Raw genomic sequence first — 25,696 nt, forward strand, 5'->3', positions numbered from 1 at the left:
GTGTTAAGAAAAATAGTTTTAACGTGGTATGAACCGATTTCAGGAACTACGGGCTGGAGATGGTCCCTTAGGATGGTTTTCAATGCCAAGAAACATTTCCTAGCTGTTTCTGGTACAAGCTTAGATAGTTCACATTCTGCCACAGAGAAAGAGAATCTCCAGCTTTTCTTCTCCTTGTCCCTTGGTGCCGACTTTGCTACCACATGACAGCCAAGTGACATAATCTTCTGCGCATCAGCCATACTAGGCCAGTAGCGTGGTCGAGAAGGCCAGTCACTATTCGTTGGCCACTCAGGGCAGTAGAAACAAAATGTGACGTCCAACTCAAAAACAGGATCCACGCGAATCTTCAATGCTGGCCCCTTGGATTCGACTTGTATTGTTGGCGCCAAAAGATGCCATGGTTTCTTAGGAAAATTGCGAAGAGGAGTGCTTTTCACAGCATCTTTGACGTCATTTATGACAAGCCTTGGGCTGATCCAAATCGTTTTGTTCATAGAAGTAAGGCAAAATAGCTTAGTGTATCCAATAACCCTGACGCCATCGATAAAAAGGGGTGCCAAATGTATGTCCCCTTGACCTGAAAAACACGCTCTTACTGCCATGGGGCAAATCATGACGTCAATATCAGTGTGAAGAGAACCAAGACCGCAACCAGCACAGTAGCTATTACATAACAGCATCCGTGGGATTCCGTATCTCTCAACCGTACTTCCTGAAAAGATAAGCTTCATTTGCATTCCTGCTGCTTTTTCCAGCTGAACCTTGATATCATTCAGATAACATTGAGCTCCTTCTTTCAAGTGACGAAGTTCCTCTTCTGTCGGGATATTTTGTTCAACGCACAAAAGTATTTCTTCAAGAGATTTGGAACTTGTTCCAGTAAATATTAACTTTCTGTGACCACAAGAGACTGGGAAATAGATAGGCTGAAAGGGAAGAGCAAAACGTAGTGGCGTAGTGGTTTAACAAAGACAGCATAAATAGAAACCGTTTCGTGCATTACACTGTACGTTATAAAAATCCTTCGCACCGATTGCTCTAAAAGATGTTGGATAAGTGGCTTCCCACTAATAGAGGAACATTATCCAGTGATAAAGCGCGCTGCTATTGTTTTCCTTATTACTTGTCACTTATCATCCACAAGCTGATTTTACACTACTTAACAGTAAACAATCTTAAATAACTTTGAATGTCTATAAAAATACGTCGGAGCCTGAATCAGTACTACTTTTAGCATTTATCTCCAACTAGTACCTGTGCCATTGTACAACGTGAGCTCACCTTTTTTGTTTGACAAACAAAACCACGTCACCTAAGTCGTTACTGCCCTTTTCAACAGTTCGCGCGAACTCCAGAACTTTATAGCCAGCTTACAAATGCGTTTTTCCGGCGCTGCCGTCAATCATAATTATGATCACGACCAATTCACAACGTACCCGGAAACGCAGAAAACCACAACATGGATCGAAATCCACCAATCACAAAACACAAACCATGAACTTTTGAACTCGCTGAAGAAAGTTTCTGTTTCCTGAGAGGTCTGCTAAGATGATTGTTAGGACTGAAGAGCGAAAGCGCTAGTTGGCTTTTGAACTTCAGAGTTCACGTGTTTTTGTGTGCTGTAACCGACAGGCGATCTTTGAATTCGCGAAGTACCTGTTTCAGTAGTATTGCAACTGCAGTTGAATCTAAGTACAAATTTAGCTCATACCATTTTCCGTCGTAACATCCATAAGGTGATGAACAGAAGGACTCCAACACCTAAGGCTACTCCTCCAGCGATACACTTTGAATCATCCTGTGCACAGCCTGCAACGAATCTGAAGATTACGGTAACCCGGTAAAACAAGGCAACAACGAGGCAAAGTGCGACGGCACCCTTTATCGTTTTAACAGCACCACAGCATACTTTCATGATCGCTGGAAAGAGGGGGAAAAAAGAAAAAATATTAGCCAGTACTAATAATAACAATAATAATAATAATTAAAGAAATTCTTCTTAATTGATTGTCTAAGCCGAACCGCCTTGTTTAGCAAGACATGCAGATAGACAAAGAATAATCTCTAATCATGTAATTTTATTCACACTAACACTGGAAAATGTGCTTGCCTTTGAGTACACATGCCTGTCAGTGGCCTATCTGGCGGGTATACTGCCCGGGGGTACTGCCATACATGTTAACCCTTTTCACTGCCAGGGTGTTTGATTGAGTTTTGTAAGGTGACTCTACCTTTTGAGTCTTATGGACGAAATCCTATGATGTGACCATTCAAATGAAAGATCTCTGCCTGTACTTTCACATGATGCTATTTGTTTGTTAAAATTTTAGAAATTTGGTCGAAATTTGCCTTTGGCCACATTTGGCAGTGAAAGGGTTAAGGGTCTGGTTTTTCATCCTGCTCTGGGTAGGGTATAGAATCAGAGAGGCTGGTCTAGAAAAAGGTATCATTTTTCGAAAAACTCAGTGGTCAATGGCTTGAAGATTCTAGTCTAGACTAGGGGAACCGGAAATTGACACTAAAAAAAATGAAATCGAAAAATCTGAATTTACCTGCAATTAATTCAGTCTGACAGCAAAGAAAGCGTCCACCCCAGCATGAAATGTCCCGAAAATAGCTACTCTAGGATGCGGAGAGATTTTGGGGGATAAGTCTAGTTTAGGGTAGCAAAATTCGGCCGAACTTACAAGGCCAGGTATAGGATTAGGATTCCGGGGCTCTTGTTCCGGGGGTCCCAGCGGCACATCCCTAGCCAACCATTCCTAAAATACCCCCTGGGGTACACTGTAGCTGGGCGTCACTGTTGAGCTTTCATAACCTCCACTGCAGACCTAGATTGGTCAATATGAAAATCTAAGCGGCATCAGCTGTTCAAAGCATTAACTGTTTATACTGGTCTATAGCACTTACTCGTTCGTTCTTCTACTGCATTTCAACTGATTCTTCGCTGTGGGTAGACCGAAAGCGAAATTCTACAATATATCCAAAAATACTACAATAAGGTTTTATCAAATTAAGCATAAAGTTCTTTATGACTTATGTCAACAGTAGGGCTGCTACTTAAATCCTACTAGACTTTCCTTAGTTACCTACAATTACATTTTCCAATGTTTTCCATGACTGCAGAGCTGGATTTGATTGCGAAGAGTACAAATTAGTAGCCGTAAGTCTTCAGGCGCAGACACTTCCTATCCCCTTACGCAAAGAGAACAAATCTCGAAAAAGGGGACTATGAACACCCTATAGCTAAAGCAAGTTACAATAAACGCGAGTACATACCTCCTAAATACACTCAGTACAGGTACAGACAACAATGTCTCGTGACTATCAGCAGATTTTTGGTCATATGACTATAAACATAACACCCTAAAATTCTCAAATTACTCAGTACGGTCTGCATCTAGCTAGCGATAGGCTAGGTTACGTTTGATCATCATCTATAAAGTACCTTTGAAACCACAGAGGCAACCCGAAACTCTGAAGTTAAGACTGTGGTGTTTATTTGAACACTTTGGTCTTCCACTCACTTCCTTGATCATTTACGCAAGATCACACATGACGTAACTGAATGCTCGTACAGCCGGGGATTCCCCTTTTGTTAGCAGAGAAGACCAGATTTTTCCGGCATGTGATAAAACATGAAATGGACTGGAGTGTTAACTGCCGACCTTTGACATTGCTAAGTATTCCCAGCAAAATATCAGAATCGTTCATAATTATGTGAATCTTAAGACCGATACTTGCAAAGTATTAAGTGGAGCAATCTTTAATGATTTCAGAAAAGCCTTTGATTCCGTAGACCATAATATCCTAGGCTATGAGTTGCAAGCCTACGGCATAACTGGTAGCCTTTGGGATTGGTTACTAACGTCCTGCTAAGACATCGCTGCACTCATGTGCCGAACCTAATTGATGAAAGTACGACCAAAAGAGCGGCGTCTGAATCAGTTTGGTACGGCAGTTTTAGCTAGGTGTGGCAAAGGTGTTTGGTGCGGCAAAAGTTCGACAGAGTCTGCCGGTTATAAGACACATCCCGACATCACAACAGAGTTAGAGCTATCAAGCAAACTTTTGTTGAAAAAATGCTGCGCTTTATAAGCCAAAAAATGCGGTATATATAGACTATACTTCCTCATGAAACTTTCTCCATATCAGTGTCGGGAAGCTGTTCTCTTGCTACTTTGCCGAAATTCGAGGGCACCCAACAAGAATATAGTTCAAAACCACTTAAACATAACATTGTTGACCGTATTTTAGTATTTAAACGGTAGATATAGGCATATTTTTGTCCGCTAAGAATTTTTCATCTGTTCGGATTTCCTAGCTGAAAGTCTATAGTGATTCGAAAATTATAGGGATCAAAACTTACCTTTTCGGAAATTCCAGCCAGCAAAGGTTCCCGAAAATTCTAGGTGACCTTTTTACGGTAAAAATCCGTTAAAAATGGGCAATTATACCATTTTTGAGATGTTCGAAAATCCTTGGAAAGGCTGGCAAGCAAGAAATTATACAACAAATGTTCCGAAAATTCTAGATCTTAAATCGTCTCGCGAACAGATATTTTCCGAAAATTGACGCCGGGTGCCCCTGGAGATTGAACGATTTCATCTAAGAGCGGCTAAATTAATACATAGCTTCCCCAAGAATATTATGGATTGTGAAAAATAACAGCGTGTTCACTGGCAAAGTTTTGGGTATATTCAGTTATAAACAAAGATTAGCTATTGAGATGTCAGGCAAAACACATGCTAAATAGTTTGTCTCAACATGTAATTAATAAATTACGGACTCAAGAGGCAAAGTAAAGTTAATGGAAGTACCTAGAAAAAAAGACTTAGAATTAGGTAGTCCTAGGTAGAGACAGTCTTTTATTTAGGGGTCCTGTTGTCTCAAGATACGAGAGCCTGAGAATGTGACAACATTGCTACATTCACAAGAGTATGAACTGAACTCCTAGTGGGTCAAGTAATTCCTGGATTGTAAATCCTCTGTCTACCATAATTGAATCCCCTTTCTCCTAAAGTTCTGGGTGTAGTATACCACACCTGGAAACTATTTCCTTATCTGACAGCGATCCAGGAAACAGTTGACTCACAAAAGTTATAGCTCCAGAAGGACTGATGCCCACTAAAGCTTTGTATGTTACATAGTGCGTATAGTGTGAGTAAAGGGCACTCTGTGTAGTTAGGCTAGAAGGCACTTGTACAAAGATTTCTGTACAGTCAATGATACATCTTGTTGAGGGATAAGTGTCCTTAAAACATATTGGCATGGATGAAACAATCTGATCTTTAGAAGGCCATATGGGAATATTTCCCAAACAGAAGTACAAGTAATTTGACCAGGTGATCAAGTACCGTGAAATGGTTGATTTGCCAAGTCCAAATAACCACGCCAGATGTTTCTGTCCAAATCCACACCGTAACCACACCAAAAACATAAACAATTGTTCAATCACATCCAATTTAGGGCTCTCACCAGGCTTACTTACTTCAGTAAATTTACATTCATCAGGTTCATCTGACCCATTCTTTGAAGGCTCATAGTATTTCAAATTACTAGCATTCTCATCAGGATTTGAAAATTGAAAAAGAATGTCAAACTTAAGTGGATGAAAACCAGTGAATGACTTGAAAACGTCCTCTTGCTCTCTGATGTTCTTGGATGTAAACTGTCCTTTTTCCAGTTTTTGTATTTTGGCTTTCAGCTCACTGCAATCTTTTTCAACGTCACTTTTTTGTTTAATCAAAAGTGGCAATTTAACCTCCAACTTTTCCACGACTCTTCTCAAATAAGCGCAATTTTCACAGGCCACTGTCGATTATTGACACTAGGGTCGCGGTTCAAAGCAGATGATGTCGCAGTCCATAAATGTAACGTGAACGTCACGATATTGAGTTTCAATTTTCAATGTTTTCTGACTGGTGCACAGTCTTGACTGTATAATCTTATGCTATCTTTGGATATCTGGTAGGAATTGGTTCCGTAGCCTTCTCTCTCCAGAAGTTTAGGCTTCCTTATACAAGCGTTTACCGAGGCAAAATCCGGGCAAAACTAGTGTTACGCTGGGAAAGCTGTGACAGAGCTTCTATGAACAAACACTTCAGACGCGTAGTCATCCGGTGAGTCGTAATGGGGATTGGGAGGTTTTAATAATAATAATAATAATATTTAATACTTATATTGCGCTTTTTCTATAAAAATACTCAAAAGCGCATTACAATACTATTAAATTATTATTATTATTATTATTAAAAAACCAGTAAAATTAATACTATGACCAGATATCCAAAGATAGCATAAGATTATACAGTCAAAACTGTGCACCAAATTTCGAAAATAGCCCATAAAATCACACTTTTTGACCGTCCAGGACTAAACTACTCACAAATGGCGAAGTTTTAGGGCTACGACCAGCGCTCAAGTATTAATAGAAAAACCCTTTCTAACTTCACACTTAAATCGAGTTATGAGGAGATTATTTATCGCTCTAACTTTTAAATCTTTAGATGAAATCCTATTTTTCTATCACACAAAAATGAAACCCCTTTAATGAGCTTTAACAGAGGAGTGAAAAAAAAGCCGTCTCGTGGCGATCAGGCCGGATGAACGAGCCAACCTCAGCAACATTATTCCCTAAGTTATGTGGAACTGAGGCTAAGAAAGATTCACAGTCGACAAAAATTTAATTTGAAAAATTAACGAACCAGGGCTACCTTTATAGTATGAGTATGTACGTACTAATATAGCGGAAAGCCTTCTTCAAGCCCAAGACTCTGTTAGTGAAATGTATGCATGTATAGCTTGTAAACCGGTCAGTGTAAAACGCAGACTGCGGACCAGGGGTAAAATGCAGACTGCAGAGTAAGAGTAAAACGCAGGTTGGGGTAAAATGCAGACCGAGCATAAACTGTAGTCGCGGAAGGGTTTAAGGGCAAAACAATCCCGAAAATACATGTAAACAACACCACTTACACTTACTTGACATCTCCTTTCACAAATCCATTCCTTCCTCGCTCTGGAACGTCGCCGACGCCGCGAAAACATACTAGTAATCGCAATCTTTAACCTTTTTTCCGTTCGTGAGAACTCACGCTTCAACTTTCGATACAGGTGACCGTGAATTGGTACAACACAACGATGTTTACGCTCACAAGGGTTTGCTCACGACATTTCAGGGAAGGCGATATAAAAAAATCCCTTGCTGGGAAAAATGAACTAAAAGACGGAGTTGTTCCCTCTGTTTTTCCGTGGATTCGAACATGGCCACGTAAAAGAAAGGAGCCGATGGAAAGACACTTTGAAGAGACCGCTTCGAAAAGTGCATCAAGGAAATTGTCTTCTTCAGTTGTCTTCGAAGAATTATCAAATGAAATGGTACCAGATGTATCGGATTTAAGCTCACAATTTGAAAACGTAGAAACACAAACTGATTTGACCGAGCACGAAGCCTACTTGACGGAAATCATTGACAACAATAACAAAAGGATTTATGAGCTAGAACAAGAAATCGATGAAGTTAAGCTTCAGTTGCAAGATACCCAGCGGCGGAATGATGCCCTTAATAAGAGACTGTTTACCTTTGAAAACTTAAAGTCAAAAGATTCCAATGCTGCTTTTTATTCCGGCTTCCAAACCTGGGATGCTTTTATGGCTGTTTTTGAGTACCTTGATCCAGGGGAGCGAGGTGAGAACATTTCCTTCTGGCGGTCTTCCACTGACGTCACATCTGATTATAGCGAGGACCAAACGGATGAATTACTAACGAAAAAGGGGAGAGCTCGATCTTTAAAGCCCCTTGACGAATTTTTTATGGTGATGTGTAGGCTGAGGCAAGGATTTCCTGAAGATCATTTAGCTAACTTATTCAATGTACATGGGTCAATTTTATGTACTTTAAGTTTGGACAAATAAGCATTTGGCCTAGCAGAGAAATAATCAACACAACAATGCCTGAAAGTTTTAAAAGCAAGTACAAGTCGACAAGAGTCATAATTGACTGTACTGAGATCAGATGCCAAATGCCAAGTAGCTTACAACTGAATGGAGAACTTTTCACTTCCTATAAGAATCACACAACATTGAAGGGCTTGGTTGGTATATCTCCTGGGGGAGCAATCACATTTATTAGCCAACTTTACACTGGTTCAATCTCGGATCGAGAAATTGTACGAAGGAGTGGTTTTTTAGAGCTTCCATTTGACGATAAAGACTCAATTATGGCAGATAAAGGATTCACAATTCAGGATTTGTTGCCTTTGGGAGTTACTTTAAACTTGCCACCTTTTCTTGGAGCATCTGCAAAGATGGCTGCAGAGGATGTGGTAGCCACCCAGGAAATCGCTAGTTTAAGAATTCATGTTGAGCGTGCCATAAACAAGATAAAAAACTTTCACATCTGGGATAGAGTTGTTCCATTACATCAGATGGGAATTGTAAACCAGATGTGGGCAGTATGTGCATTCTGTTGCAATGCACAGCCCATCTTCATATCCATATGACTTTCCCATGTATTTGAAAAATTAACAATTCTAATTGAAAATCTATTGTTACAAACACAACAGCTCCCTTAAAATTCAATGTCGCTTTGAAAAACTCAGTTACGGTGTAGATATTTGAAATCCAAGACTAGGATAAATGCTGCATTAATGTTTAAGAGTGCTTGTTGTGTGGTGATAAGGTGATGGTGGGGTTTTTTAAAACGTAACACAACAGTTATGCATATGTATGATGAGTTTTAAATTTATCCTTGTTTTAAATTTTATCTTCCTACAGTTCTTGGTTTGAGTGAGTTTCAAATAAATGGAAAATAATATTTAAATTAAGGATAAAATCAAATCACAACATACACAATCCTCTTTCAGTCTCTCTATGTGTTGAGTGGGTACAAAGATAAAAAAGACAATACTTTTTTTTGCTGATCTGACTATTTATTACAAGGTTACATTAAAAATATTGTATTTGAGGTCTGACTATGGTATCTATCACTACCCCTTGAATTCTCAAACAGTTATCACTATTAACTTTCTTCATGTAAAATATCAAATCCACACTCAACAACTGTAAGAGTAAGAAATGTATCTCTTCAGCTGGATTTAGAAACTTGGCATAATTTCTTTCATAGGAAACATACATAGTCACTGGGACAAATATTTTTGCTGTGTTATTGAGAATTGAAGGGTTAACCTGATGTAGCTGTGCACAATACTTCACAATCACTGTTGTTGTTTACTTGACAACTGCCCTGGAAAAACTTTGCAGATGCAAAGGTAATGAAGTGATCAAAATAATAAGAAAGCAGTTTTTGTTCTAATCCAGCCCAAAACACAGGGTCAAAAGGTATACGTTGGACATAAATACCCTTACTGGTATACACAATAAAGTCACACCACTTTGCTCCAGTAACAGCCATTTGTCCTTGCACTTGAGCATAGTAAGGGTGGTCCTCTTTCAGTTTGCACTCCCTGTCACCTGTCTGTTTCATGAAGAACTTTTCATCCGTACAAGCATCAAGGGGCGTGACATGATGTTTTGTGTAGGGGCATTTCACTTCAGCTATGCCAAAGTAATCTGTGCAGCCGAAGTCGACTACTCTTGCATCAGGAGTAGCTCCGAGAATGGGACACCCCTTTGAAACAACAAGACCACAAGGGAGCACCTTAACAGGTGTACTTTTGTTAAACATATACTTTTCATACTCCCTTAATGCAACAGATTCAAACTTTTTTCCATGTTCTAACTGTTTTGAAGTAACCAATTTTGGATTGATCAATTGTTCTGCAAAAGTGTCATGATTTCTCTGTCGTCTAGAAATCAAGTGAAATTGAAAGGTAGTGAACCTGAATTTTCGCTCATCTTTCCATTTAGTACATTCAGCTTGTTTCCTTGTTTGTGTTTCAAGGTCATTGAGTTCATTTTCCTCTAACTTCAAAGATTGTATAAGTTCGTTGTCATTCTCACTCAAATTGTCAGGTAGTGCCATTTCATTAATATCCCTTAGAGGAAACCTTGGATAAGTGAGGGCTTGATTTTTAGTTACTTGGCTAAGTCTTGGTACACAGTCAATGGATGCTGTGGCCTCGAAGTGTGCCTCTGTCAGGGAAACTTGGTATGACAAGAAACAACCAACTTGACATTTGCCAAATTTTGTTTCTACAAGTCTAGTATGCGTCTGATCAATCTGTTCACTAGTCATTTGAGACAGGCCCATATTAGGGTCACTGGCTGTGGTGCAATGTTCTTTCCTCCGCCCTTCTTGTGCCACTGCTGCAGTTGTGATGTACAGGCCAAGGAGGATTGCTGGTCCTGTTCCTCCATCAGGTCCTTGGTAGAATTACAGGAAAATAACGTAAACTTGCACATCTTGAACATCAATGCCAACACATGGTTACAGAATCCGCTTTTTCCTGCCACACACGAACACGAAGCACTCTCCATTTCTCCCGACAAGATGCACAAGGCGATTTTCAGATTATGTGGGGGGTCATTTTTTCGAAAACTATGACAGCACTTCCCTTTGAAGAAGAAGTACCTCGAATCACTGGCACATTCAATATCTTCCAGATATTCGTCATCTAAGAAGCGCCTGGCCTTTACCAACCCCGTCGGGACGGTGTGATGATCAATATTACCAATGGTTTTCCCGGACTTCAACACGTGGTGATTCATTTGCAGTCGCGTGAACATTGGCATCTTCTCCAACGACGTTCCCCATCCAGTAGTTGGAAACTCTGCAGCCGCTGTACTTTCCTTGACAAGCTCTGAACTTGTGCCTTGCTTTTGCTTTCTACGGCTATATATTTTATGTGGATCTGGATCTATGATCTGTTTGTCCTTGCCGCTTCGTATGTACTCGTACACTCGTTTCACTAGCTCCGCTTTTGTCTTCAAACCTTTCCCTGTGTCTCCGCGACATTTCAGCCAGACTTTAAGTTCTGAGTTTTTCAACTCCTCAGGTTTTCGTCCAAGTAGAGAAGCGCCGGGAATATCGTTTTCCGTAAGAGGAATCGCATTTGAATCGCTTGAATTGTCCGATGTACTCGCCATTTTCGGTGCTTGTTGCCGTGCTTGTGTTGTAAACAACAAGAGAAGCGACGCGACGCTGGCCTTTCTGGCCTCGTTTTCACGCCGCTCGAACCAGGTTTCGCGCGGGGTCCGCCATTATGAAAGTCGTGTATTACAGTACCTTAACACCTTTACATAAACAAATTGTACGGCGCTGATGATGGCAATAAAGTTGAATAAAGTTGCATTAAAACCTGAAAAAAGCAGATGTTATCTTGTTCAATCCGCAACCGAATGTTTACCTCAAGAAATCTGAAGAAATGCGCCTTGGTTTGCACCACTCGCGTTCAACACTTGCTTCTGTCGCTTCGCAATTTTTTCCGGTCCTGCGCCGCGATTGTTTTGGTCAGCACCGGTACACAGCTTATTTATATATCTTTGAAAGGGCCCTGAGATGGCGGGAAAATGCTACGATATATAAAGAACAAATGCAGACAAAGTACTCAGATGTAATTAACTTTTATTCAATTGTTGATAAGCGTAGGGGTTCGGAAAGAGTGCAGCGTGATGACGAGGAGCAAATGGCGTACATCTGCCGGTACTTTTGTGTTCGACCTCTAAATAATTTCAGTGATAAGTTGGGGTGAGTTGTTTCATATTGGAGTTTTTACCGGGAAGATAACAGAGGCTACTAAGAATAATAAATTCGCTTTGTTGTGGCTCTCTACTCAGCTCTAGTTACAGTGCAAAATAAAATATTGAAACATACATAGCTCTACATATGATCGTTTTTTATCTTTCGATACTTTTCGATAAAAGTCGATTGAAATCGAACTCTAACACCAAAAGTCGATCAAAATCGATAATCACACGAAATTTTGTGATCGACCTTTATCGATTTCCGATATTTGTCGATTAATTAGTATCGACGTTAATCGACAACGATCGATTTTTATCGACTATCGGAATTATCGACATGTTACGTCCTGAAATATTCCTAGTCTCAGAATAAATATTACTGTAATCGTTATGAGTTCCTCAAGGGAAAAATTCACGCATTAGTAGGAAAACTCAAAAACAGATGTTTCTGTTGGTATCCGGCGGCCATAAGGCACATCAACACCGCGTTTCTATACAAAGCTTTATAAATTTAGGTAAACCGTTTTTCCCAATTTCTCGCATTTGCAATATTTCACAGACCTGATTCTTGGCAAGGGTTTTTCTATATTTATCTTTTTTCATTTCCCAGATTCTAGTCTTTATGTATTGAATGGTTTGCGTTTTTATTTTTCATTGCGTGACAACGCAAGCCGAGAGTAGGGTTCGTGACACGACATGCGACGACAAAGCTGAAATTGTAAGCTCTATTTCTATTCACTTCCTTTATACTGTTGAATATGAATTGTTGTAAAAAGTCATGGCCTAAAAGGCTAAGTACATGTACTGTGAGAGACAGTAACTAAGTTTTAAAACAAATTTAACGAGTGCAAATTTCTGAAATTGTATTTTATGTTCAGTTTAATGAAGGTTATTTAGATAGTGATGTGAGCTGATTTTCTGGTCAGTTCAAACAGTGATTAATTCGGGTTGCTAAATAAATAAATAAATGCTTAATGAATTTCCTCTTAAGTCACACTTCGCGCTTGTCTTGTGCCAAATTAATTCATTAACTTAAAGCCGACATAATTCATTCGGATCAATCTGAAGTGTGTCTCATTTCTCAGGGGGGCATACTTAAGTTTAGGACAAATAGAATCCAAATCACCATTACATGGCTAAGGAGATGTTGTGATGGTTTTAGCAAAGTAGCATGTTGAAAATAATTTTTGTAAGAATATTTTATGAACACAGGAGTTGAGGCAAGAAGTTCAATTAAAGCTAAAGGTGGAATGAAGTCACGCATCCTACAAAAAAAGCAATGGACTTCCAGCAGGACGCTTTAAGAGGTATAAATTTATAGCTGGTGATATGACCTAGGTTTGAGTGCCCCAGTTGCCATTTAACCCTCGTACGTACACGCAAATTCATACCCCAACTTTAGTACAAGGGTTGGGGGGGGGGGTGGTTGACGGAACCCCTCCCCAAAGTTTTTTTCATTATATTTGCAGTTTTTCGAAGCAATTTTGCCTTCAGTGGAATGCCTTTGATCTTCTCAACGAGATGAGGTATACTTTGTTGGTCATCTTGGCCGCGAATAAGAAATCAGATTAAAATGGCATGGCAATGAATTGTAATATTTTTGTGTTTGACATGTAAAATAACACATAAATAAGCACTTTGTATGTCATTTCATCCACAATTTCTACTTTTATTGTGGAAAAAAGGTGAAAAAAAAACTATCACCAAACTTGTCTCGCAAGGGATAAACGAACAGCTACCAAAAACTGAGCTGATGTTTCATCGTCTACGAAAAAAATTTAAAAAAAAGCAGAGGGGGTTGGCAACCATCCCCGCCGCCTTGTACGTCTGAGGGTTAATAGATGAGTGCATAAATTTATGTGCGTTTATTTAGTTTTGACCCATTATTGTTCCGCTAAGCAAGTTTTTGCCGCAAAAAGTGAACGCGATGTTGAAAGAGTTCAAAGCATGGAGGCAAAAGAAATTGCAGTCAAAACGTCAAAACGTCAGAAGCCGGTCCGGTGAATAATATGAACAATTCAGGGACATTAATACCTGTCGTTTTAACGGACTGTTGTCATACTAAGCAGCTCGAAATTAGGAATGACTAATATCATTTAACTGGCCATTTTCGAGTTGCGGAGCCATTGTTATGGAAATGATTTCGTTTTATTCTCATGCAAACAATTAAGCTCATTTTCAGAACAAAGTGGAAGGGTTTGAAACTCGGAAATGGCCCAGAGAGAAAGATGTTTTTTCAGTCACTGACAAAGGTGGCTTAGAAGAAAAAATCCGAGTACTGCCAACAGGAGTCGAACCTGTGACCTTCTGGTCCCGGTTGATCAAAAGATGGATACCGCTATCCATCGTATAAAAAAAGTATAAGGGAAACCAATTGCGTTATCCAGTGGATAGTGATTTATCTAGTGGATAGCCATCCTCGGAGACCCAGGGGCAGATAGTGGGGGCGAGGGAAAGTCTAAACGGGCGGAAAAATATGGCACGAAGAAAAGTAAAGAACGGTGAGAAGAGCCCCTGGGGACAATGTCTTACCAGACCAGTTCCAAACGGTCGCCCACACTATCTGCCCCTGGGTCTCCGAGGATGGTGGATAGCGCTCTGGCGCCTGGTTATTAGTCTACATGCTGTTCACTGAGCTACAGGAGATTCGTGGGAGTCACTATTCATTTTGCTGGAACTTACATATATCTCGAGCACACAAACGTTTAGAAAACAGACGACATTTCGCGACGCCATCAACGGTTTCCCCGCGAAATGACGTCTGAGAAAAGAGCGCAGAAACTCCATACTGATGACACGTTATCTGGGTAGTGCTTCTGATTGGCTGAGGCAAATTTCACAAAGCGGCACGACCAATCAGAAGCAGCACCCAGATCTGGGTAGTGATGCTTCATGAGTATGAAATTTCTTCACTTGTTTCTCAGACGTCTTTTCGCGAGGAAACCGTACTTTTGTAAATGTAGTCTGGTAAAACCGTTTATTATCTTACATTTTTACCAAACGTTTGCGGTGTAGTTGCTGTCTCTGTGATAAGTAGTATTTTGCCGATTTAAGAAAGCTTTATATTTTGAGATATTAATCCTGTTTATTTCTCTTGCCTCATTTAACCACAACGACGATTTTATGAAAGGGATTGGTTTCTAAAGCAATGTGGCATAGTATCAGTGGAGGAGTGCAACGCAAAACTTGGCTTTATCAGTGGCCGTATTTATACTAGAAGACGCGCCCGTCTTAAACGTCTGAGTGTTAAGTGCGTCGTTAAGTGCGTCCCGTTTTATACTAGACGTCTTAAACGTCTGAGAAGACTAATTCATCTGTTAAGGGCATCGATCGGACGCACTTAACTTCAGACGTTTTATTCGTCTGACGTTTAATGCGTCTGCCTTATTTCCGGCATTTATACCAGACATCTAAGTCGTCTAAGACGTCTCCAACGTCTCAGACGTCTTAGACGTCCTCTAGTATAAATACGGCTAATGATATGAGTTCGTAAAAAAATTGGTCATCGGACAGAGTCAGGAGTAGCTGACCGTTATAGCGGTATGATTTTAATCTGATTTAGTTGGGCATTGTTAGACATACTCAGAAGCATTGTTTTCGTTGTAGAAAAAGCAGACGATTTCAATAATGCAGGCAATGATGCATACAGAAAGAAAGATTTTGCCACAGCCATTTTCCTCTACACGGAAGGAATAAAAGTTGAATGCAAGGATAAAGAACTTGTGTCCAAGCTGTACAACAACAGATCGACGATATACTTCTATCGAGGTAAATGTTTAAAGATAAACAATACACTGGTAGATCCATGCACCCTCATCCTTTTTACCCTCATCCTTTTAAGCAAGACATTCTGAAAGAAACCTCGGGTTGCCACTTTCTTTTGATCATCGTAAAGGACATATTCAAGCAATATTTTGTAAATTGTTTTTCTCACCTTTTTCACAGGACGAAATGACAGATTTACTTATCTTTAAGAAAAAATTAAAAGTCACTTAAATGTAATGAATACATTTAAGTTTACACTTAAAGATCGTTAAATTCCTTAAAGTAGATATGTACCATTAAGATGCCTTTAAGAATATTTAGGTTGCCTTAAATACAATTTACCTATCTAAAGACTAACATTCATTTAAGTTGACGCTGTAAAGGTTCATTAAATATATTGTAAGCTTTAATAAGCTGTAATGATCGCAATTAAATACATGTAAATATTTGTCATTCTTTAAGACACAAAACTAAATCCTCTTAAAGCTTCTTAAATGAACTTCAAAGTCCTTCCACAAAACTTGTTCTTTCATATGCACTTAAAGACATGTATATGTATACATTTTTCATAAAATATAGAAATCAGGAAACAGGAAAATGTACGTTTTCGAATAATAATCAGTTAAAGTTGTAAGGCATACCGCCTGTTAAAAATTGTGTTTTGTAATTACAATTGAAATTTGCAGAACAAAAGGTGCAAGTGGTATTTAAAAACTATTTTATAAATTACAAACATACGCCTCAAAACCAGTAACAACAACAACAACAAATTTACCATTCGATGAGCATTTGGGTACGTAAACCACAAAGCAGCTAAATTAGAAATTTCCCCCCGCCCCCGTAATTTACCTCCACAGTATGACACTCAGAATAATATTCACTATAAGAGAAGAGGGAACCTGAATTGAAGTTAAATAGTATCAGCCAAACAGGTATTCTCTCGTACAGTGACAAAAGAGAAAACGTCATTCGGATTATCGTGTGAAAAAGTATACAGACATTCGTTTTCACCTGTTAGAAATATCAGTTTGACTCGCAACCCAAGACCAAGGGACGAGAAAACATTAGAGAAACTTAGAAATACATTTACCACCAAGGGCAGATTCAAGCTGACAATTTCTTGAAGAAATGACAAATAAAAACTGTCCAAAATAATAATATTTTGCTTATATAAAACTAGCGTAAAACTACTAATTTATATATGTGTATAGATAATCAACAGTAGACAACAAGTAAAGGGAAAACTTGGTCAAGTGGTACAATTTGACGGTTGCCGTTTACCGTAAACGTGATGCTTAATCTCTCCTTTGTCATAATTGGTTACGTACGTCCACCTTAACAGTGACTACCACTATGAATGAATTAAGCGATTCGCCGAAATCTTATCACATAAACTTACCTAACCCATCGTAGTTTAAAAAATCTTAAAGGCTTACAATTACATAGTACAGGAAGATTTAATTGTCAACGCTAAAGGCCACTTTTAAAACTGAGATCGGCGGTCTACTTTTAGGTAACTTTGCCAAAGCACATTTTACGTTAGCATCAATATTTCCAATATTTCCAAGAATAATGTAAACACCTTTGATCAAAAAAGCTAACGCGTAAATATCGCTCTCAACAGACGGCTTTCCTGTTCCGTCTAATAGTTCAGGGGCAATATAAGAGTTCTGGTAAGCTTTCCTTTGATGTACCGGTTTGGCAACGGGAGATTTTGCCTTCTTTAACAGCACACTGTTACCAAAATCTATTATAACAGGGTGCAGCTGCTGGTCCTCCCTCTTTTCTAATACCACGTTGTTACTCTTTAGATCGTTGTGAGCATACCCACAATTATGAATATGTTCCAAAGCTTCCGAAGTTTCCAAAAATATGCCGTTCCATTTCTTTGCTTCTGCCACTTTCTTGTCTTTTGCCGCTTTGTAGATTGTCACACTTTCTTCGCCATCGTTGTGAAACTTCATGACAATGCTGACAGGCATTTTTGCGGTGCATACACCGAACAGCCAAGGAATCCCTGGGTGGTCGCCTAGTTGTTTTATAACACGCGCCTCGTGTCTTGCTGCTCGCCTTAACCGCTCCAAACTGTCGTGTTCCCCGTTCATGTGGGTTCTAGCCTTATATTCTTTGATAACCACTCGATATTGACGAAAGGTGCCTGGATAACAAGTTCCAAACGTTCCACTCCCGAGTGGCTTTGCCCCAGCGACACGTTTCACATTTGTCAACTCCGTCACATCAGTATCGCTTAGGAACTTTTTCTCGCTTCGTGGAGCTTGAGCTAGACGTCTCTTCTTAGTTGTTTCTGTCCTCGTCTTGTTGGTTTCTGTGTTAACTTTCAAGGCCGCCGATAATATCAATTTCCCCCTCGAAGACTCATCTTTTCTTACAATTAACTGACGAGGCCAGTAGTTTACTGCTTCATTCTTCTTCACTTCCTTGCTTGCTGTCTCTGGTCGTTCTGCTAGTTCGTCCTTCCTTGCCTCGTTTGTTGCTGTGACAGTCTTTGATCGCTCTGCTAATTCGACCTTTTTTGGTTCGTTCCTTGCTGCCTCTGGTAGCTGTGTTTCTTTCTGTCTTTCTGTGTTTCTTTTGATTGCTGGTGCTTCTGGTTGCTTTTGTGAACCATTCCTTCGCTTTTTCCTCTTCTTCTTTTGCTCTTTTCTTAGCTTCTTGTAATAATCATTTCGCTCGCTGTTCAACTTTTGCTCGAGCGAACGTTTTCGCTTTTTATTACTGACAGACTCCATTGCTGATAGACTCCAAAGATCAAAGGAAGAAAAAATGCTAATGACAAAACAAAGGCATTCATTCAGTTAATGTGTGATAAATAGTTGATTGTTTGTAACAAGAGGGCAAAACCTGTAATGTGATTGGATAGAAAGACAATAGGAAAGCAACAATCTCCAAAAGTATTACCATTCACTGTCGTTCACGGTCGACATTAAATATGCTCAAATGCAAACCACGTCAGCTACATAAGTAACTAAAAAACTCACTTGACAAACGTTTAACAACAATAATCATAAATGCAATGGACATTGACATCCAGGAGAAGTTAGAATTATATTGAACATCACTGACGGATCCATACCTTGCGATAAGGGGAGGGCCCTGTCGTCCAGAACATAAGATAGCTGGAGGGGCCCGATCTCCAAAAAAATTTTCTCGGCCATCCGGGCCTCCGCTTGGTCTGAAAACAAGGGGAGGGGAGGTGGTGGCCCTCCCGGGCTCTTCCCCTGAATCCACTCCTGGACATTATTAGGTTATTGTAACAATCAGGTATATGCTACCCAGGAGGTTTCAAAGTTAGAATTATATAGTGACATTATTAGATTACTGTAACCACAGGTATATGCTACCCAGGAGGTTTCAAAGTTACCATGGAATTATTTTGTGACATTATTAGATTACTGTAACCATCAGGTATATGCTACCCAGGAAGCTGCAATGTTATAATTATTTTGTGACATTATTAGATTACTATAACCATCAGGTATATCCTACCCAGGAGGTTTCAAAGTTAGAATTATTTTGTGACATTATTAGATTACTGTAACCATCAGGTATATGCTACCCAGGAGGTTTCAAACTTAGAATTATTTTGTGACATTATTAGATTACTTTAACCATCAGGTATATGCTACCCAGGAGGTTTCAAAGTTAGAATTATTTTGTGACATTATTAGATTACTGTAACCACAGGTATATGCTACCCAGGAGGTTTCAAAGTTACCATGGAATTATTTTGTGACATTATTAGATTACTGTAACCATCGGGTATATGCTACCCAGGAGGTTTCAATGTTATAATTATTTTGTGACATTATTAGATTACTGTAACCATCAGGTATATCCTACCCAGGAGGTTTCAAAGTTAGAATTATTTTGTGACATTATTAGATTACTGTAACCATCAGGTATATGCTACCCAGGAGGTTTAAAAATTAGAATTATTTTGTGACATTATTAGATTACTTTAACCATCAGGTATATGCTACCCAGGAGGTTTCAAACTTAGAATTATTTTGTGACATTATTAGATTACTTTAACCATCAGGTATATGCTACCCAGGAGGTTTCAAAGTTAGAATTATTTTGTGACATTATTAGATTACTGTAACCACAGGTATATGCTACCCAGGAGGTTTCAAAGTTACCATGGAATTATTTTGTGACATTATTAGATTACTGTAACCATCGGGTATATGCTACCCAGGAGGTTTCAATGTTATAATTATTTTGTGACATTATTAGATTACTGTAACCATCAGGTATATCCTACCCAGGAGGTTTCAAAGTTAGAATTATTTTGTGACATTATTAGATTACTTTAACCATCAGGTATATGCTACCCAGGAGGTTTCAAAGTTAGAATTATTTTGTGACATTATTAGATTACTGTAACCACAGGTATATGCTACCCAGGAGGTTTCAAAGTTACCATGGAATTATTTTGTGACATTATTAGATTACTGTAACCATCGGGTATATGCTACCCAGGAGGTTTCAATGTTATAATTATTTTGTGACATTATTAGATTACTGTAACCATCAGGTATATCCTACCCAGGAGGTTTCAAAGTTAGAATTATTTTGTGACATTATTAGATTACTGTAACCATCAGGTATATCCTACCCAGGAGGCTTAAAAATTAGAATTATGTTGTGACATTCTTAGATTACTTTAACCATCAGGTATATGCTACCCAGGAGGTTTCGAAGTTAGAATTATTTTGTGACATTATTAGATTACTTTAACCATCAGGTATATGCTACCCAGGAGGTTTCAATGTTAGAATTATTTAGTGACATTATTAGATTACTCTAACCATCAGGTATATGCTCCCCAGGTTTCAAAGTTAGTTTCAAAGTATGTTCATTGAGACTGTTCTTTGTCTGGACTCTTGTCTTTGACCTTTCCAGGATAATAATTTCAGAAAAGGTCAAAAATCACAGAGACACTCAAGCCCCTCTACCACGTCAAGGTGACAGTCTCAGCAGAGGAGAAAAATAAAACTGTGGCCCTCAGGTATACACTACCCAGGAGGACATTCAAATGATTGTAGGTCAAGCCAATATGCTCAGGTATACACTACCCAGGGGGACATTCAAATAATAAATTGTGGGTCAAGTCAGTATAGTCAGGCTTAATATTTTCATACCAAAGAGGAAAATGATTGTATGTTAAGCCAGTATTCTCATCTTACAGTCAGGCCAATACCTGGTAGCGATCAAGAGGTACAGTGACAATTTTCTTTTCTCCCCCCACTAGTGTTTCTGCCGCTGCAGCTCTACAATAAATCCTCTGCACTGGTAGGAAACTAGATGGACCATAAGCCAAGAACTCATTGAGTTTAAAGGTCTTGGTTGGATTTCCAAACTGATCAGAATGGTCATCAGGTCTATACCACATAACAGAGGCAAAAACATGTTTCACATACTTCCCATTCAACTTAATAGAATGAGACAAATAAAACAGAACATGACCAGCAAGAAGATAAAATCGTTCGAGGTTTATTTTATCCTGATCTGCCATTGCCCATGAGGCATAGATTCTGGCTGAGCGCAAAGAACGGCAGTCACTCTTTGAACCATAAAACAGGTTTCCCAAAGTCACTGATGAATATGTTTTGACGGTTTCAGCCAAAGAATTCCTCTCAATTACCTGTTCTGTATAGAGACTCTTGTAAACAGTCCATAGTGAGAGTTGTTCATCACTTTCAAGACTTCTAACTTTGTAACTTGATGGCAGAATAATATTAGAAAGGTCAGACCAGTTTGCATGAGTTACAGGAATGATTGTTGACATATTAGATAGGGTGCATGAATCTGATTGAGTGATAGAACTTTCAGATGCATCAGGACTGTGCAACAAGCCAAGAAAGTCTTCTTGGTAATGTGATGGAAGCTTTGTGTTGTCAAGGAAACGTTGAACCATTAGCTTCCTCATAAGCTGGAGTTCAAGGGATCTCTTGTTAGTAAAAATATTTCCCATAATGCCATTGTACCTTTCAAAACTGAAACACCAGAAACTGTATACTGGGCCATGGTCAATTATGATGTCTTTCAGATGGCAGTGCAGATGCATGTTTGGGGTGATGGCTTTTTTTCCATACAATTTTTCAAATTGTTTACAGAATTTTAAGAGGAGCAAGTCAGCTTTCTGTAAATCTACAAAAGAGATAGTGCTTTTGCACAAATATCTGCAAGCCAAAACAAAGGTCTGCCAACACTGAAGATGTTTATCTGCAATTACCCCTTTGAGTGCATACATAGAATATATTACAGTCCAGTTTTTCCACTGTTCTGCAGTATAAGAGCCATAGTTTGAGGAAATTTTCTTGGGCAACCGTCCAATGTCACTTGGAACATCCATCTCCTCGATGCGCTTCTCAAGTAACTTCATTTCCTTCTTCCCAATGATTCCTTGTTTGTCCCATAGCTTAAAAACATGTTTAGATGTTCCTAAAAACAGGTTATGCATTGGGTCCACTGTGCAAAATCTGATTATGTCAAAGTACTCAAGGTCTAATAATATGCTCCAGTAATTTATGCCATACTTCTGGCTTAACTTGTTCCTGCTTGATACTGTTGTACTTCTTTCTATTTTTCTAGCGTTTGATCTGTGGTCTATGCATGTACGTGGCTGCCAGTTTTCTCTGTCAAACCCAGAATAATCCTTTTTCTCACCAAACCCACCAGGGAACACTTTTAAGCAGCGGGAACATCCACGATGAGCACTATGTCCTTTAAAACCACACAGCTTGCGGGCTGCCGGGACATCAGCTGCTATACTCAGCAAAGCTGCACGGAACTTAAGAGAGATGGAGCTTAGACTTGTTTTTAGAGGCACGCCTCTCCACAAAGCTTTAAGCTCATCCACAGCTGGAACTAAAAATTCATTTAATGTTTTTGGTTCCTTGTCTAAAGAGGGGACAATTCCCACTACAATAACATTCTCCCACTTAAAACGTAGGTGTCTTGGCAAGTTTAAAACCACAAGATAAAGAACACCTACCGAGTAATCCTTGCGATGTTTGATGGGTTGAAAAAAATCAAAATTTAGCATTAATCCATAATTTCTGGGAAGACTTAAGAAATCATGTCCTTTGTATTTCTGGAAGTCTTTCCAGATTTTGCCACTGTACACATCTGAAAGTATTCCTTCTCTTTGTGGCTGATTCCTCCACTCTTCACAACTCTCTGGTATCCCTTTCCGCTGGAGTAACCGTTCAAGTTCTTCGATTATGCTACTGTAGCAGTAGTAGTAAATAGGATAAAATTGCACTTTGCCATCTTTCAGTTTTACTCGCCTTACTAGCTGTGCATTGCAGGATTTTCTTCGCCCTCTTGTCATGAAAGTATTGGAACACGTCCGGCCTACAATTCTGTTGCCAGCTTCCATTTTCAGGCAAGAATCATAGCTATAGAGCTTTGTGCACTTTGGGCAAACAACATACTTTGTGAAATAATCTCTGTCTAGGTTAATAAATTGGCGAAGCAGATACAATGAAGTAGGTAGGACACTGATGAGATCAGCTAAAAATTCATTAGAAATTGTAACTCCAAGGATCTTAAGAAACTTAAAAAGAAACTGGAGCAGCCACACCAAGCCATTGTCACTAATCTTGCACGAAGCTTGCCAAATTAAAAGAAAGTATACCAGCCAAAACACCAAAGAATTAACCTTCTGCAATCTGCTTTTCTTCCTGTGAGGCTCAGGTAAAGGTGTTGCTTTTGGGATATCTCTGTTAAATTCCTCTGCTAGAATACCATCCCAGTTCTCTGCTCCATCACTGTCACTGTCATCATCACTACTTTCATTCTCACTGTTATTACTGAGCTCACTTTCACCACTGTCTGGGTTTACATCACTGTCAGTTATATCTTCAATGCTGGTATTGCCTTTATCATCCTCCTGTGCAAGTAAAGAGACTGTTCACAAGTTTATGTCTAAGCTCTGGTGCATAAAGGAGCTACACATAGATCAGAAGATGTAAATGAATATTGCAGCAAGATATTAAAATATTGGGAAGGAGCTTTTGGCATGGGGCAGCACCAATCAGTTAGTTAAAGCACTGGACCTTGCAATCATGAAACATCTGAGATCACGTTCTGCCCTGATTGTTTGCTGGACTTGGTGGTGTTCTAACATGCTTGAAAAATCCATCTGGTTTGCCTCCAGTCAGTAGGGTTTCTGAACCTTTTACTTTCATTTGAATTGTTTGTTTCATTCAATAATGTTTAAATTGCTCAACCCAACCACCATGCCAAGACTAAATGAAGTAGATTTTGCTACACTGTATTATTGATTTACCATGCCATTGTTAATGTCCCAGTTGTCTTCTGCCATTCCTCCTTGCTTTGATGATGAATAAACTGGTGCCACATTTTCATCACAGTCATCACCTTCATAAGCTGTTACAAAGTACACAGATAACATTACACAGTAGCAAAAACCATAGATATTTCCACTTTGAGTGACACAAGGAAAAAAACAATTTGATTTTTTTTTTCAGATTGTCTCATTGTTTAAATTCCTCCCTCCATAGCCAAAACACCATTCAATTTCCCTTTCATAGGCCTTTTTCAGGTCACAAAATGTATTCAATTACTTTTTAAATGAGCCAACAAATGGACCACCTTTTTCAACTTGAGTCAGCAGGTTATTGTGAGGTCAATAATATTACACATAATGAAAACTATACCTATTATAGTTTACTAGAGTAGCTATTGTTCAAGAGTCTGAAGAGGTAGTTTTGTTGGTAAAATGAACTTGTTTTTTTTAATTTTTATTTGACACCTGTGTTAAACTGTTTGAATTATTCTGTCCACCAGCACGACAGCAAGAAAACCACCATTCCTCCCTAAAATCTTCAAATTTCTCCACAATTGTGGTGATTACATTCCCAAAGACTCAGATTACCAAACCTTATTCTCTACCGCTGGACAAGGAATTATTAGGAGTCAAACCCCTGGGGCATTAATTTGACAGCTACACATCAGTAATTGGAAAATGTTACTTTTTATAAGGTTGAAAAAGAAATCATCCCGGCCTTACCACTGTCACTATAATCAGAGAATAATAATTAAATAAATATAATAATAATCACCATCATCATCAGCAGCAGCAGCATCATCATTATCAACATTCACATGAAATAATTTTTTTTTTTGCTATTTTTAAGCACATTCCTAATTTGAAATATTTTTTCATTCGAGGAGCCTCTGAAAAATATATAGTTCTTATATCTTTATTCTGGGCACACAAAAATTTAATGAGGTCATGCAGTTCACAATAATACCACGTCACGTACATAGACGTAGTGAACCAGAGATGAGAACTCGTTTCTTCAATCAAGGCTGGAAGTTATCACATGAAACAACAAACTGAGTAATAAGGTGGCCGATATGTTTGATCGACGCTGTGAAAAGGCAATGAATTATAATACAAAGTAATATAATGCCCACTTACCGCTCTCGATATCGAAAGATCCCAGAGAAGAGTTCGGTGGATCGAGCTCTGAAGATTCTGAGGAGTCAGAGTCCGATGAGCTACTCCTTGCTTCTCGTTTTCTTTTAACGGACATTAACTGGTGCCTTCGATAGGTAGATCTGGAGACGTTTTCATTACAATGAGGACAGTAAATATAGTCTTTCCCTTCACTGCTCTCCATGATCGTTTTGCGAATGTTCGCGCGCAGAAGTTTTTATTTGTGACGATCGAATGTAGCCTTTACAATATCACCAGCCCTCTCTCGGGCAGCAATAGATCTCCCGTCTCGGACTGAGCGCTGAGCCTTTACAAGAAAATAAGCCTACTGTTCCTAGATATGTTTAAATATAGAAGTAAATCAACAATATAAGAAAAATACTAGAATCAAGTAAATATATATGTTTTAAAAGATCGAATCTTGAAACTTTTCAACCCTCGCCCTCCCCCTGAGGAGTAATATATTATCTTTTGAGCGCCAAAATACGAAATTACATTATTTCTGGCGCGCGCGCTTATCAATATCACCAGCCCTCCCTCGGGCAGCAATAGATCTCCTGTCTCGGGCTGAGCCTTTAAAAAAAAAACGGCCTACTGTTCCTGGATATACTTTAAACATAGAAGTAAATCAATAATATATATAAAAAATTAAAACAAGTAAATATATATATATTTTATAAGATTGAATCCTGGAACTGTTCAACCCTCACCCTCCCCCCTGAGGAGTAATACATTATCTTTTAGCGCCAACTTGAACGTTATTTCTGGTGCGCGCGGTTTCATTCAAAC

General features: G+C 39.0%; 6 protein-coding genes and 1 pseudogene across 6 annotated transcripts in view; 1 reads left to right on the forward strand and 6 right to left on the reverse strand.

Moving 5' to 3' along the window:
• The window catches only part of LOC140926129 (nucleotidyltransferase MB21D2-like), a 2,253-nt gene extending 496 nt beyond the window's left edge, over nucleotides 1-1,757 (reverse strand). Inside the window, exons 1-2 of the mRNA XM_073375921.1 lie at nucleotides 1,715-1,757; nucleotides 1-929 (exon numbers count right to left, since the gene is read on the reverse strand). The exon at nucleotides 1-929 is cut by the window's left edge and continues 496 nt beyond it. Coding sequence (XP_073232022.1) covers nucleotides 1-929; nucleotides 1,715-1,732 — 947 coding nt within the window. The 5' untranslated portion in view covers nucleotides 1,733-1,757. The remainder of the gene's footprint in view (nucleotides 930-1,714) is intronic.
• A 3,263-nt stretch (nucleotides 1,758-5,020) lies between these two features.
• Nucleotides 5,021-6,991, reverse strand: LOC140926130 (uncharacterized). The gene is made up of 2 exons (XM_073375922.1): nucleotides 6,985-6,991; nucleotides 5,021-5,817 (listed from the first exon to the last, which is right to left on the reverse strand). The coding sequence occupies exons 1-2, from the start codon at nucleotides 6,989-6,991 to the stop codon at nucleotides 5,021-5,023; spliced, it is 804 nt and encodes a 267-aa protein (XP_073232023.1).
• A 961-nt stretch (nucleotides 6,992-7,952) lies between these two features.
• LOC140926131 (uncharacterized) lies at nucleotides 7,953-8,504 on the forward strand. Its single transcript, XM_073375923.1, has one exon. The coding sequence runs from the start codon at nucleotides 7,953-7,955 to the stop codon at nucleotides 8,502-8,504; it is 552 nt and encodes a 183-aa protein (XP_073232024.1).
• A 609-nt stretch (nucleotides 8,505-9,113) lies between these two features.
• On the reverse strand, nucleotides 9,114-11,127 carry LOC140926950 (uncharacterized; annotated as a pseudogene).
• A 4,473-nt stretch (nucleotides 11,128-15,600) lies between these two features.
• LOC140926951 (probable serine/threonine-protein kinase DDB_G0267514) lies at nucleotides 15,601-18,801 on the reverse strand. The gene has a single exon (XM_073376624.1). It carries the CDS (start codon nucleotides 18,159-18,161, stop codon nucleotides 16,869-16,871), a length of 1,293 nt encoding a protein of 430 aa, XP_073232725.1. The 5' UTR covers nucleotides 18,162-18,801; the 3' UTR covers nucleotides 15,601-16,868.
• Nucleotides 18,802-20,623: 1,822 nt separating this feature from the next.
• On the reverse strand, nucleotides 20,624-21,898 carry LOC140926132 (uncharacterized). Its single transcript, XM_073375924.1, has one exon. It carries the CDS (start codon nucleotides 21,896-21,898, stop codon nucleotides 20,624-20,626), a length of 1,275 nt encoding a protein of 424 aa, XP_073232025.1.
• Nucleotides 21,899-21,935: 37 nt separating this feature from the next.
• On the reverse strand, nucleotides 21,936-25,103 carry LOC140926133 (uncharacterized). Its single transcript, XM_073375925.1, has 4 exons — nucleotides 24,890-25,103; nucleotides 23,732-23,832; nucleotides 22,083-23,332; nucleotides 21,936-21,942 (listed from the first exon to the last, which is right to left on the reverse strand). The coding sequence occupies exons 1-4, from the start codon at nucleotides 25,089-25,091 to the stop codon at nucleotides 21,936-21,938; spliced, it is 1,560 nt and encodes a 519-aa protein (XP_073232026.1). The 5' UTR covers nucleotides 25,092-25,103.
• Nucleotides 25,104-25,696: the final 593 nt, after the last annotated feature.

Source organism: Porites lutea, chromosome 2 (assembly GCF_958299795.1).
Source record: "Porites lutea chromosome 2, jaPorLute2.1, whole genome shotgun sequence".
Classification (NCBI taxonomy): Eukaryota; Metazoa; Cnidaria; class Anthozoa; order Scleractinia; family Poritidae; genus Porites; species Porites lutea.

Bases quoted from the DNA above. Each gene is read 5' to 3' on its own strand.
- LOC140926951 (XM_073376624.1), bottom strand. From the start codon at position 18,161: ATGGAGTCTGTCAGTAATAAAAAGCGAAAACGTTCGCTCGAGCAAAAG.
- LOC140926133 (XM_073375925.1), bottom strand. From the start codon at position 25,091: ATGGAGAGCAGTGAAGGGAAAGACTATATTTACTGTCCTCATTGTAAT. The intron at 23,833-24,889 runs GTAAGTGGGCAT...ACTTTGTAACAG, and splicing joins ATCTTTCGATATCGAGAGCG to CTTATGAAGGTGATGACTGT. The intron at 23,333-23,731 runs GTAAATCAATAA...TTACTTGCACAG, and splicing joins GGGACATTAACAATGGCATG to GAGGATGATAAAGGCAATAC.
- LOC140926131 (XM_073375923.1), top strand. From the start codon at position 7,953: ATGCCTGAAAGTTTTAAAAGCAAGTACAAGTCGACAAGAGTCATAATT.
- LOC140926132 (XM_073375924.1), bottom strand. From the start codon at position 21,898: ATGCATAACCTGTTTTTAGGAACATCTAAACATGTTTTTAAGCTATGG.